This window comes from Acinonyx jubatus, chromosome D4 (genome assembly GCF_027475565.1).
Source record: "Acinonyx jubatus isolate Ajub_Pintada_27869175 chromosome D4, VMU_Ajub_asm_v1.0, whole genome shotgun sequence".
Lineage (NCBI taxonomy): Eukaryota > Metazoa > Chordata > Mammalia > Carnivora > Felidae > Acinonyx > Acinonyx jubatus.
Window position 1 is genome coordinate 38,094,226 of NC_069391.1, and position 13,914 is coordinate 38,108,139.

At 41.2% G+C, this 13,914-nt stretch overlaps 1 protein-coding gene across 1 annotated transcript in view; it reads right to left on the reverse strand.

The window, feature by feature from the left end:
- Positions 1-998: 998 nt before the first annotated feature.
- Positions 999-13,914, reverse strand: part of UBE2R2 (ubiquitin conjugating enzyme E2 R2) — a 115,158-nt gene continuing 102,242 nt past the window's right edge. The window contains exons 4-5 of the mRNA XM_015073288.3: positions 6,835-6,969; positions 999-4,371 (exon numbers count right to left, since the gene is read on the reverse strand). Of these exons, the coding sequence (XP_014928774.1) occupies positions 4,152-4,371; positions 6,835-6,969 (355 nt within the window). The 3' untranslated portion in view covers positions 999-4,151. The remainder of the gene's footprint in view (positions 4,372-6,834; positions 6,970-13,914) is intronic.

Here is a 13,914-nt window from a genome sequence, read left to right on the forward strand (position 1 = left end):
CATGGCTGGAGGGAGAGTTTGGACAGCTAATCCTCCTTTCCATCCTGTGTCCTTCATCAACCAAAGAGAATCTTGATTAATAGTGAAGGGATGGGATTGAACAGACTAGTGAGTTGGGGTGGTTTGAAGTAGGTAAGCAGGTCCTGGGCTAAATACCTGCTCCACAAAGTCCCAAGCAGCCATTCACCTGGGGCCAGGATTCTAGTGCAGCTCCTTCCTCCTGCTCCCAGGCCATCAGGGAGGAACCAGGGCCATCCACCATTCCTGTTTCTGACACAAGGCAGGTCGCCCCACCATAGCACTACTATGCTCCAACGTAGAGGTGTTGCCAGAGGCTTTATAGCCTCCCATTTCATTCCTAAATAACCCCCTCAGACTAGACTAAGGAAGCAGCAAACAGAAGTGGTGCCTCAAATACTGGTCAAGTCAGTGTGCCAGAACCAGCCCAGGGTCAGTCTTCACCTTTTCTGCTTGTGGCGTCTAAAATCAGTGGTCATTTCATGAGTTGGGGGTACATGCTGCTGTTGCCCACAGCTTGAGCTCCTGACCAGGAAAAAGGTAAGTGCTCCACAAGTGAAACTAAACAGGGACTGTAATTACATGATATGATCTCCTGCCTGATTTCTGCTTATTAGCAGCAGGAAGTTCAAAAGACAAATGACGATGAAATCAAAATGCTTGCCTAAGGAGGGCAGTGGAAGCACCCTCATCCCTTCACCAGCCTATGTGTATCAGCAGGTTGTACCCTACTTAATAAGAATTAAGGTTAACAGATGTTTGTATCTCTAATAACCTTTCCTTAAAAAACTAGTAAGGACTGGGAATGTTTATTCTGTGAGGAGGTGAGTTGAGCAGAATATCCTAGAAGGCAGGTGAGTGAGATTCACTTTTGGTTTTTAATTTTTCAGCTGAGTCATGGGTGTAATCTTCAAGGGAACAGTGGAAATATTGAGACCAGCTTTTAGTTTTCTTTAACACAAAGAAAGAAGAGGGTCATCCCATGGGGAAGTAGCAATACAGGTATATTTTATTTCACATTTTATTAGTAGACAGATGGGCAGAAAAAGACAAAATAAACCACTAAAGGGGAAGTTCAACACAAAAATGCATCAGATAATCTTTTCTCATAAGTTAAACTGAAGAAAAACATCTACAATTTCAGCTAAGAAAACTATTAAAGTCAGGTGTGTCCTGCTGGTTTCAGAATAGTTGAAAATTGCATCTGAATCTTTTTGTAAATGTAAACCATTTTTCAGAATGGGAGGGGTGGGGAGTTAACTTTCAGTGGAGAACTACACACTTTCCCCTTCAGTCTCTTACTGCATATGTCCCAAACATAAGGAAACCAGCAAATAAAGAAGCAAGTAATCACCAGGGAAGAGGAAAGAAGGGACTACAGAAAGGTTTGGCTAATAGAAAAGAACTCTGGAATGATACGAAATAGAGGGGGAAGACTTTGAGAAGCAACAACGGAATCGTGATATTACTTTCTCCAACCAGCCTCAAAACACACAAACCTGAAGAGCATCCAGAGAGGCCTCCACTAGAATCAAAAGGAATCTAAAAATGCAGGATTTTGAATTCATGTCAACACCAAATAATCACAACTGTACTTACAAGGTTGTGGCCTGAGCCTGAGACCTCTACTCTCAAAAAGAAAAAAAAAATTACATGCTCAAGTTTTCTTTTGCCACAGGATGTGTTCTCAGGACAGAGCTCTGGAACCAGCATCTGGGTTTTACAGGTCAGTCTGAGTTCTCAGAATGTCTACCTGCTAGCCAATCAACACATGCCAGTCTTTTCTGGAATTGATTGTACTCTATCAGAGGCAAACCCAGCCCTCAACAGTAACACCCCAAAGGGCTGAGAGGTATGACCTCCACCTGGCTCTCTGGCTCCCTGAGTCAACGTGCAACAGAGGCCAACAGGGCCTAACGGGACAGGGCTGAGCAACACAGCACCTTCCGCAATGCCAAGGCACCTGGCCTGCCCTGACAGAGAAATGCTTTCGCGGTAAGGGGTAAAAGAAAAGCCTTATAGGGCTCCAAGAGAGCAGACCAAGCTACCAGCTGTAAACGTGTGTGGGGCTGATGGGGTAATCCGAGCATTATGAGACTTTGAGCTCCAGAAGATAGGCAGATTATAAGCATGAGGTGTTAAAAAGCTAGTTCCAACATCTTTCTATGAGAATGTGCGGCCAGTGTTTTGTCACAAAGAGCTGCTCTGTTCTCTGAATCTGACTGGAATCACTAGATTCAGGGGTGTAGGTAGTCCTAGCCCCATGGGGATGGGACAAGAGATTCTGGGACCAGGCTCAACACTGTCCCATATGAACCTTTGTATGTTAACATCCCCACTTAATAAATACCAAATCAAACTTTAGAGGCCAGAGAGGTCTGCTGGGCATTAGTCAGCAAATGTTTGGAGTTTGAAGAGCTAATGAAAACCCTGAGATCAGAAAGGAAGGAGGAGCTAAGGAAGTAAGCATCACCTACTCTGTTCTAGGATCCATCCTACCCCTGTCCCTCATCAACCCTTTGGTTCTTTCTGAGCTATGATCTGAAGAAGTTGACACCAGTGCACAGGGATCTGGAGGAGGATCGTAGCCAGTCTCTGCTGTATTTTCCTTCCGAAGTCTAATTTTACATTATAATGATTTTCCCCACTGAAAGAACACTGCCCTCCTATGAACTGGCCCACTCCCAAATGAAACAAAAATCACGGCCAAGTTCTGAAGTCCCTGGTTGGTGAAGGCTGATGGATCTCAATATTGATTGAAGTAACACGTGATTGAGACCGGGGAAGTCAAAGCTGCAGCACAGTTGGAAGATCTAGCGTTGCCCAGACACTGCCTGCAGCCAATTCCCTCGGCCCTGCTAAAAGAGTCAAGGCAGCCCAGGGCAAGCTCCATGCACAACTTCTGCTTGCCCTCCACAGCCAGAGTACATCGAAAGGAGAGAAAAGTCCAGGTCACATCCAACGAGGAAAGCAGAAACTGGTCACTCGTGTCTCCTATCCACAGCTATCACTATCAGCATAAGCAGCTCAATGAAAACCAAAATCTTAACACATGCACCTAGGATTAATACTGAGTAATTAAAACTGGCTACTTACACTCTCACCATGAGGGTTTTTTAAAAATCTTTGAGGGAAAGGCCATGTTCACATAAGATGTTTTTTTATCCAACAGTGGTCACCAGTAGTTTTGACTTTTTCTCCCCAGCAGCATCAACCAAAATTGGCATAGTGATTTTAAACTCCTTGTTCCCGATCACTAAGACTCCACACACACACACTAGTCTCCACTCTCTCCCCACTCCCTCGGGGTGGGGAGGGTAACAACTCTGTCTTTAAAATAAATAGCAATCAAGTGCTCAGTTCTATGTAAAGTATGAATATTTATTTCAGGCTTTAGATCCCAATCGATTCAAAAAACAAAATCTCATCTTTCAGAGTAGCTGAGGCCCTCTGCAGTGTTAGGATGATTTCCTGGAGGCTGAAGGGTCTCTGTGCCCTTAGGCACACACTTCATCAGGCTTAGCACAAAGTCCCTGATGCCCACTGTATCTCAGCCTTAAGATGGGAAAGGAAACAAAACTCCCCACCATGGGGCTGATCGAATGCACACACACTAATGTAAATGAGCAGCTAAATCTTGGCAAATTTGCTTTTTTTTAAGTTTGTTTTGTGGGGTTTTTATTTTTTTTTTCCATTTTCTTTTGCTACTCAGCATATGCAGCACTTGTGAACTTCCAATGGGTTCCCAGCTTTAAACACAAACGTCTTGATGAAAGACTAATTCTTCAAGAATCTAAAAACAGACCAAAGGTGTTTTTGCCGTGAACACTCTGTAGAGACGAAGTGAGGCGAAAGTTTGGGTTTAAAGAAGAAGAAGAAAAAAAAAATCAATACAGTGATGGAAGGGTAAAGAATGCAAGAATTCAGACATTCTGTGGAGGATTACTTTCTCTCCATTAAGAGGTCCATAAAAAGGAGCAAACTGAGATCCATAAGGGGAGTCAGCAGGAGCCGTGTTTGTTTTTCCCACCCCCGTGATAGGTTTTTGTTGAGGGGCCACTGCTAGGTCCCCACTTGCTCCCCTCCCTTTGGCCTGAGACGGCAGGGCAGTACAGGGGCACTGAAGGAGCACGTCACGACTCCTCATTCCCAGAATCATCATCATCGTAGCAGTCGGCATCTTCCTCCTCCTCATCTTCATCATCGATGTCATCGTCATACAAGTCGTCATAAAGCAAATCTGAGCTGTTGTCATTGGAAGGCACTTTAGTTTTGATGCAGTATTCCGCCAGGGTCGTGGGGACCTTCACTCCATCCTTTTCTGCTTCGGCTTTAGTGGCTGAAACCTGTTTCCTGAAGGAAGATGGTTTATGTTAGTCTCTATCTTGAAGATAGATTTTACAACTGGCCTTTCTTAATCAAGATTTTTTATGATTCAGGTTTCTGAATTTCAGTGCGTGCCTAAAGGCATCTGACAGATACTACACCACAGGTTCTCAGCCCATCAGGTACCATGTTGAAGAACACTCAAATAATAACCTTCTGGAGGGTATTTAGAAGTAGTGGATCTCAGATGCTGGTCAGCCAGGAGTCACCTCAGAGACTTTTTTCCCCTGCCTCGTCTCACACCAAACTCTATGCAACCCCAACCACTCTTCTTTATTCAATAATCCTGCCATTTGCACTTAAAGTAGATTCCAAATAGCCTATGTTAGTTTCCAGTGTTGCATGACAACCTGCCTCCTACTTCATTTCCCACCCAAAACATACAGGCCATCCCTGGTTTGTTTTTTTAGTAACTTGAACACCGCCTGTTCTGTGTAGATCACTTGCTCTTCTCCTGATTTACTAATTTGGCTACTTATGTCACTCAGATCTGTACTTAGAAATGGACTGTTCTAACAACCCAATTTAAAGCAGTCACCTAGTCATTCCTTTGCATTATGCTACTTAATCATTAGTATATTTTCTATGATCCCCATTTGTTAATTTTTCTGTCAGTTTCTTCCTCTTCCACCCAAATGTCAACTTCACTGGAGTGGAGACCTTGTATTTCTTACTTTTAAAAAAAATGTTTGAGAGAGCATGTGTGCACACACACATGCAAGTGGGGGAGGGGCAGAGAGAATCCCAAGAAGGCTCCACCCTCTCAACACCCCTATAGGTGCACTCATTAAATGGTGATTTGCTTACAAATTCTTATCAGTAAAGTGTGAGCTCCTCAAGGAGAAAGACTGCCTTAATGACCTAACAGTACCTGACATGAAGCTGATGTGTAATAAATGTGTTAAGAATTAGAGAATGAGATAAGCCCTTAAATTAAGAAAGCCTGGGTGGCTCAGTTGGTTAAGTGTCCGAATCTTGATCAGCTCAGGTTATGGTTTCATAGGTTCATGAGTTTGAGCCCTGCCTCAGGCTCTGCACTGACAGCATGGAGCCTGCCTGGGATTCTCTCTCTGCCCCTCCCCTACTTGTACACTCTCTCTCTCAAAAACTTTACATGTGTATACACACACACACACACACAGACACACACAGTCTACTCCAGCTCCTTTAAATCTCCAGGTTTTTACTATTTATAGTAATTTATCTTCACTCTTTGGTATACACCAATCACCTAAGTGGCTGCTAAAAATGAAATACACATGCCCAGATTTTATCCTTATAATCTTATTAAATGACTATGGATATGAAAGAGGGTCTAAAGGTGATTCTAGTGGGCAGAAATCGTGAAGAAATGCTGATCTATATATATTATTCAGCTATATTTTCTGTGCAGTTTTTTTTTATACATCACATGGCATTGTGCTGACTAGAGTTATAAAGAGGGACTCTATTTGTATAAATTCTAGTGCTTACTAAACTATTCACAGAATGTGCTGGAACTGTCCTTGGGGTTCTATTTTAAGGGTATAAAATCTAACAGTACTAAAGGGAAATGAATCTGTTGCAATTCAAGTACCAATTCTTGGGTACTGTTAAAACCTTGTCCTACTCAGGATATGATCGAGAGCTGACTGGTTGAGTCCCAATAACTTCTACTTTTTTCCCCTTTTTTATACAGATGGAAAAACTAAAGACCCAAAAAATTAACTGATAAAAAAGTCATATGAGGGATGGCGAGCTATAGGTAGACTCCAAATCTCTCACTAAGAAGAAGCTTCTAGGACTCTGTTCAACCATATACTATTGTTACTGATAATAATGATACCCAGAAGATACTTGCTGGTATGGTCAAAAGGGCCAGTAAACTATAGGGCTTCATTAAAAATTTTGAAAACGGGGGCGCCTGGGTGGCTCAGTCGGTTAAGCGTCCGACTTCAGCTCAGGTCATTGTCTCAGAGTTTGTGAGTTCAAGCCCGACGTTGGGCTCTGTGCTGAGAGCTCAGAGCCTGGGGCCTGCTTCAGATTCTGTGTCTCCCTCTCTGCCCCTCCCCTGCTTGTGCTCTGTCTCTGTTTCTCAAAAATAAATAAATGTAAAAATTTTTTTAACTTTTTGTAAACAAAAACATCTAGAATGTCTGGAAATACTTTGGGTATCTGCTACACTTAACGGACATGCTGAAAATACTGAACAGTGTCCCTAGAATGATTCAGAGGCAGAGTCTGCAAACTTAAGTGACTGAGAACCTGGAGGTTCTGGTTCCCAGGAAATCAGATCTGCAGCATTATCTTCCAGTGTGTGCTCCCTCAAATGCCAAACTCATTAGGCTCAGGCAGAAATATCTTCCCAAACAATATTTAAGTTTGATTTAAACCTTGGTTCTGTATGAAGACTTAAAGTAATCAAAAGGAAGGTAAAACAAAGCACCTTACCTAATGATTTCAGCATATTCTTTGTCTTTTCCTTTACTGTCCCTCCATTTCCTGAACATAACCGAAGCATCCACATTGGCTGGGGAGAAGGTGTTGGGCTCATTGAGCAATGAGATTACACTTAACAGGATAGTCCTAGAAATAGAAAAAAAGGGGGGGAGGGGATCAGCTACAAATACTCATGTTTACAAGATCCAAAAATATTGTGCCTTTAAATTTAAGACTATAATATTTGAGACCTTAGGGGAAAAGAAACAGAATTTTGTTTTGTTTTCAGTACTCAGCTGGTAGGCTGAAACAAGCTGATAACTAGGACACAAAGAGGAAATCTGCAAGCCTATCACAGAGGTCATGTGGCAGGGCACACAATAAAACTCTGTAGAAGACATGCACTGTCTTCAATTGGCTACATGTTCCAATCTGCTCCCAAAGTGGAAGCCTGAAAGCTTTTCAAATAACATTTTAAAAACTACAAATTAAGCGCAATAGGAAAAGAAAAAGCAAAAAATATTTAGCTTTAAGGCCATCCTTTTGTGGGCAAGGTTAAAAATGACCCTGCCCCACAAATCCACTTATCATGGCTGCTTAAGAGGATCTAAAAAAATGATAATACACACAAACGTATTTCCTTTCCATACTTAGGGAAGGAAGACACTTAAGCAGGAGAATGGAAGAAAACAACATCCCAGGCACGGAAGAACTAGTTTCTATTTACTAAGCACTTTGTGTGTGTGAGAGGCACCAACTGTGATGTTGGATGTGCAATAGTGAGCAAGTTAGATGTCGTCCCTTATCTCCCAGGGTTTCTACGTCTTGGAGTTGTTAAGACAGGCAATTTTCATCCACAGATAAAAACCAGACACTTTAACCACAGGGAATAAAGTTTCTGTAGAAAAATAACCAGACAAGGCTCCAAAAAGGCTTTAAATTATTCCCAAGGTTCTTTTCCCTACAAGCTACATGCATGTATGTAAAGAAAAATTGGGGAGGAAAAATTAATTTTGTATCTTTTCTCACTGGCGTGAGCTTATAGGTTACATTGTTGGAAAACAGTCTTTTGCTCCTGCCCCAAGCAAAAAATAAAGGGATTGATTCAGGCAATTTAGATGTTTGGTTTGATGAAACCTTTTCCTAAAAAGAGTAAAGAGTTTGTTATGTGATTATACAAGTGAAAGGCACTTTCACAGAAAACTTTCCCATCTAGTTAAAATCCATTCATCATACACACACCCCTTTCTATTAAATTAACTCTTTGCCCCTCCCCACAAAGATCCTTCTGGATTTCTTCAGTAATTACATTATAAAATAAAGATTACCAAAAACTTATCACTGCCAATGATGGGAAATGGACATAACATCCTAGAAGCAAGAAACAAACAAGGGGGTAGAACATTCCATAAGGATTGCCTCAGAAGAACATATCCAAAACCTGTTAGGAAGATAAGGACAGGACAAAGTGTGGTATAGAGAGGGGGAAAAAAGAGCTATAAGTGGTCTAGATCTGCACTGTCTGCAACTTCCTATGATGATGGAAATGCATAATCTTTTTATCCAATATAACCACCAGCCACATGTAGTCAATGAGCACTGTGAAAGGTAGCTTGTGCAACTGAAGAACTAAATTTTTGACATTAATTTTAATTAATTAAAGTAGTTATGTGTAGTTACGTAGTGGCTACCACATTGGACAAGACAGGTCTAGGTAAGTCGTATTAACTGAATTGGGAAATTTGTCCCATGAGTAGTTTAACCAAGTTGATTTCCTTATATCTTGTGTTTATTTTAATAATAAAATGTTAGGAAATACAATTTTTAAAATGGTGAAATATTCATTTCTATCAAAAAGAACTTCTAATACCATATACTTCTAAATGGAAATCCATGATGCTTTCAGAAGAAGTGTCAGGTACTATAGTGGACTATGAAAATAGTTTAACTCAGCAAGTTTTCACTTTCATTTTCATTTCTTCACTTACTCTGGACAGCAGGATCTTGTTTTTGTTTTTTAATGAGGAATCCACTCTGTTGGTTCTGGTGGGGTTAATGGGTTAATCTTCCCTTACTATCACGCAAAAGCTTCAGAGAAACAACCTACCTAACCACAGCAGCAGATTCTCTCTCTCATCATGATGCTGGATTTGGGGGTGTGCATGTAACCCAAGATGGGCCAATCAGAGCCTTGGTAGGGAACTATGATGTTCTAATAGCAGAAAGGCAATTTTTATTCCTGATTGGACTGACAATTGTGAGAATAAGGAAAGTCTAGAGCTGGTAGCCATCTATATTACCACGTGGTGAGAATCTACCTAATAGCAAGGCCAATACAGAGCAAAGCAGAATTGAGACTTTTAATCTCTAACAAAGATTCTTGATGCCAATTCATATGCAACACCCTAGTTATAGGTGAATTATATACTGTTTCCCATGGGATAGGTGGGACCTGGGATAACTTTAGCCTCTGTAGCAACAACATCTGGCCAAAGAAGTATCCTCAGTTTACTACTCTGATCTATAAATATAGTAATTTCATGTTTTTCTATGTATCATGACTGGAAAAGATCTGGAAGTAGTGTCATACATGGTCTAGCACTTGTACCAAAATAATTTAACACAAGCATTATATCTGTAGCATATGATAGACAACTCTGTTAAGTATTATTAACCCTATGTTTTTAAAATTTCTTTTAATGTTTATTTGAGAGAAAGCACAAGTGGGGATGGGACAGAGAGAAGGCCAAGCAGTCTCCATACTGCCAGCGCAGAGCCTGATGAGGGGCCTGATCCCACACACTGTGAGATCAAAGGGATGCTGGGGTGGCGCAGTTGGTTAAGCGTCCCAACTTTGGCTTAGGTCACGATCTCACTGTTCGTGGGTTCGAGTCCTGCATCAGGCTCTGTAATGATAGTGTGGAGCCTGCTTGGGATTCTCTCCCCCTCTCTCTGCCCCTCCCCTGCTCATGTGCTCTCTCTCAAAAATAAATGATTAAAAACTAGTATTAAAAAAACAACTCAGGAGATCAGACCTGAGCCAAAATCAAGAGTCAGAGACTTAACTGAATGAGCCACCCAGGTACCCCTAAATTTTTTTTAATTATCTTTACACTCATCATAGGGCTCAGACTCATGACCCCAAGATAAAGAGTCGCATGCTCTTCAGACTAAGCCAGCCAGGCGCCCCTTAATCCTATCTTTATAGAATGGAAAAACTGAACTGCTAAATCCATACTAGTAGAACATACAAAACAGAACAATTCTGCAGCTATTCCAATGGTTACGGTTTTTTGCTGCCATCTTTTGTGGTTAGTTTAAGTGTTAGAAAATCTTTATTCATATATTCTATTTTTTTTTTCAGAAGGAAAAAAGCAGAAGATAGAAAGGAAAGAAAGACCAAATAATGAAACTATCAAATTAATACAACACAATAAAGAAGTCATTAAAGCCCACTAAAGAGAGATTGTTTCCTTCAGATCATGAACAAATGGGATAGGATCTAGAAAACAACTACATTCTTTCAAAAGTCTCATTTTGTCTTATGTAAATTCACAGTTCCACATGAAGCTTTTTTTTTTTTTTTTAATGTTTATTTTTGAGGGAGAGAGAGAATGTGTGTGCAAGCTGAGGAGGGGCAGAGAGAGAGAGAGAGAGAGAGACACAGAATCTGAAGCAGGCTCTGTGTTGTCAGCGCAGAGCCCCAGTGTGGGCTCAAACTGAAAAACCATGAGAACATGAACTGAGCCAAAGTCGGATGCTTAACCGACTGAGCCAGACACCCCTGAAATTTTGGTTTTTAGATGTAACATGGAGTTGCGCTTGTCCATTTAGACAATCTGTGGCATTCAGACGTCAATTTCTTGGATTGGCAAGAGACTCTGAGGACCCATCCCCAGACTCCCTTCCTTCCTCCCTTTATGCTCTTCTCTACTGTAGGTTTAGAGGAATAGGTAGGTCTGGTTGTCCAAATTCAGAACTATAAATTTTTAACATGTGTTACAATAAAAACAGACCTATTCAAGTAATAATTTGGGATAAAAATGAGGAACAGCGTTCTTGTTTTCAATTATTGGTCAGTTCTCACGACCACCACCTTTCCCGGATTTATAGATACTCAAAGAAATAATGTGCTCCCTCCATCCCTGCTTTAAAAGCCAGGACAAAGGACTATGGTAGGAGTTTTTCAACACGGGATCTAGACCAAAACTTAAAAGTTCTAAAAGGAGAGACATGCAGACAAAAGGACAGGCAAAACCATTCCATTTTCTATAGTTTTCAAGTTCATACTTCTGATCTTTTAGGTTGTTTTACAATCTTTGTCAGATTCGACTAATAAATTAAAAATACTGTTTAAAAAATACTGTTTGAATAAAAATAAGCTTGAAAAAAAGGCTTTTAAATAATAAAAACACCAAAATAAAATGAAGACCAATTAAACACACACACACACAAACTACTAGCCAACAGCAAATTAGTAAGTTGTGAAGTTCTAGAGCTCAGACATGTTATAAAAACAAGAAAACTAAAGTAGTACTTAAGGGAGATAAATGAGAATTAGACATCTATGACCCAATGAACAATATTGTATTTGTCCCTTTTCAACATATAGACAATGGTCAAGGAGTTGGGTCTGACCCCCATTTCATAAAGTTCTATGCCCAACAGAAGACTTGAACTCACAACCCTGAGATCAAGAGCCACATGCTCTACAAACTGGACCAGCGAGGCATCCACTACCCCCTCACTTTTTTGACCTTTCTTTGTTAGCTACTATGTCACCACAAGTACAACTTTAGGAGGGAAGGCAGAAAACTGGCCCTAGTACAACAAATTAAGACCTGGCTCATGGATCTGCCTGCAAACTACAGAGGAAAAGTTTGGAATTTTGCAGGATTAAAGATTGGCGTTTTTCTTCAAGTATACATACATACCCTCTAGGCAGTATGAGGTAGAAGAGGTTCATTCTTAAAAGCCTAAACTTACCTTGACTCTTAAAACACATACACATGGGGCGCCAGGGTGGCTCAGTCAGTTAAGTGTCCGACTTCGGCTCAGGTCATGATCCCACAGTTCATGAGTTTGAGCCCTACATGGGGTTCTGTGCTGATAGCTCAGAGCTTGGAGCCTGCTTCGGATTGTGTGTCTCCCTCTCTCTCTGACCCTCCCCCACTCATGCTCTTTCTCTCAAAAATAAGCAAACATTAAGAAAAATTAAAACACATACACAGAGAAACAATGACTGATTGAGATTCTTAGGTTTTACAGATAATGGCCTAATTTGATGAAAATTGATAGGCAACTTTGGAGAAGGGAAGCCCAGTGCCTGACTCTTCTAGTTAACCTACATCCCTTTAATCTCACATTTATAGCATTTCAAAAGATGAACCCATAACACCAGAAGATGGCCCTTAGTTAAAACTCAGTCCTGGGGGCGCCTGGGTGGCTCAGTTGGTTAAGCAGACGACTTCGGCTCAGGTCATGATTTCGAGGTCCGTGGGTTCAAGCCCTGCGTCGGGCTCTGTGCTGACAGCTCAGAGCCTGGAGCCTGTTTCAGATTCTGTGTCTCCCTCTTTCTCTGACCCTCCCCTGTTCATGCTCTCTCTCTCTCTCTCTCTCTCTCTGTCTCCCTCTGTCTCAAAAATAAATAAATGTTTAAAAAAAAAATAAAAAAAAAACAAAAACAAAAAACTCAGTCTTGGGACGCCTGGGTGGCTCAGTCGGTTAAGTGTCTGACTTCAGCTCAGGTCATGATCTGGCTGCTTGTGAGTTCAAGCCCTGCATCGGGTTCCGTGCTGACAGCTCAGAGCCTGGGGCCTGCTTGAGATTCTGTGTCTCCCTCTCTCTTTTTACCCCTCCCCCACTCACACTCCATCTCTCTCTCTCTCTCTCTCTCTTAAAAATAAACACTAAAATAAAAATTAAAAAACAGTCCTTATTACATATTTTCAAGACGTAAGTGGGATTTGAAAAGGACATCATGGCAGATAAGTCTGTTATGAGTGGGAAAATGTGATAGCTTAGACGGTTACATATTACAAATAGCTTCTGTTTATGTCTCTAAAGCAACTAACAAATGTAATAAATGCTTCCTCCTGTGCAATCCTGGAACTGCTGCTGACTGATACATCCCTGCAAAAACACATGGTAGGAATGAGGGTCTCAGACTACACAAAAACACAAAGAACATTTTTAAAAGGACATTTTTAAAATACACAATATATATCATATGCACAATCTGAAACTACCAAGTTGAGTGCAGTGGAACTCAATGTACAAATATCAAGGGAGCAATAAATGAAATCATCCTGGCCCCAAATGGGACTGTCAGGAGCCCTAGGAACAGCAATGCTACAGCCATTTCCCCTCACCTTGCCTACTTTGTCATCTAATGTTTGGGACAGTCCTTAGCTCCCTTCCCTTTCAGCAGGTCACTGAGAAGATTAAACAGGAAAACATTCTATCCTATTCCTGACAGATGCTTCTCCATGATGTAGTAGCAAAGAAAACACTATGCAACCATCCTTCAAAAGAAACCAAACCTCCACCAAGATGACTTTCCTTATCTAAGAGCCTGCAGCAGGTATAGCAGATAGTTCTGGGGATGGTGCTTCAGAGAAAGCAGTTGTGAACTCTACTGTTTGACAGCCAACCCCAAGCAAAAGCACTCACTTGGTTCCAGACAGAGCATGGATTGAAGAATATTTTGTTTCTTACACCAAGAAGAAGAGGCATTGTATGGACTCCTAATTGCTGACATGTGGCAACATCAGGGGTCCCTACCCTCCCAACTCCATTCTTCGCTAATGCCTACTCCTTAAATCTTCCCAATTCCATAAGGAACTCTAACCTGCCTAAACTTAATCCTATGCACCTGGGTGTAATAGGATGTTCTCTTCCAGAAAGTGCTGGCTTTCCTCTATGCCTCTATGAGGAGGCAAACTACTGAGCCTTTAGTGGACACAAGTTGGCTGATGCTCTGGATCCCTATAATTGTAGTGATCTTTTTCCTACTTTCCCCTCTACTTTTACTACTCACTAGGTCTTGTGATATCTATTGAGTTAGACTCTTCAAGGTAACTGGGATGCTTT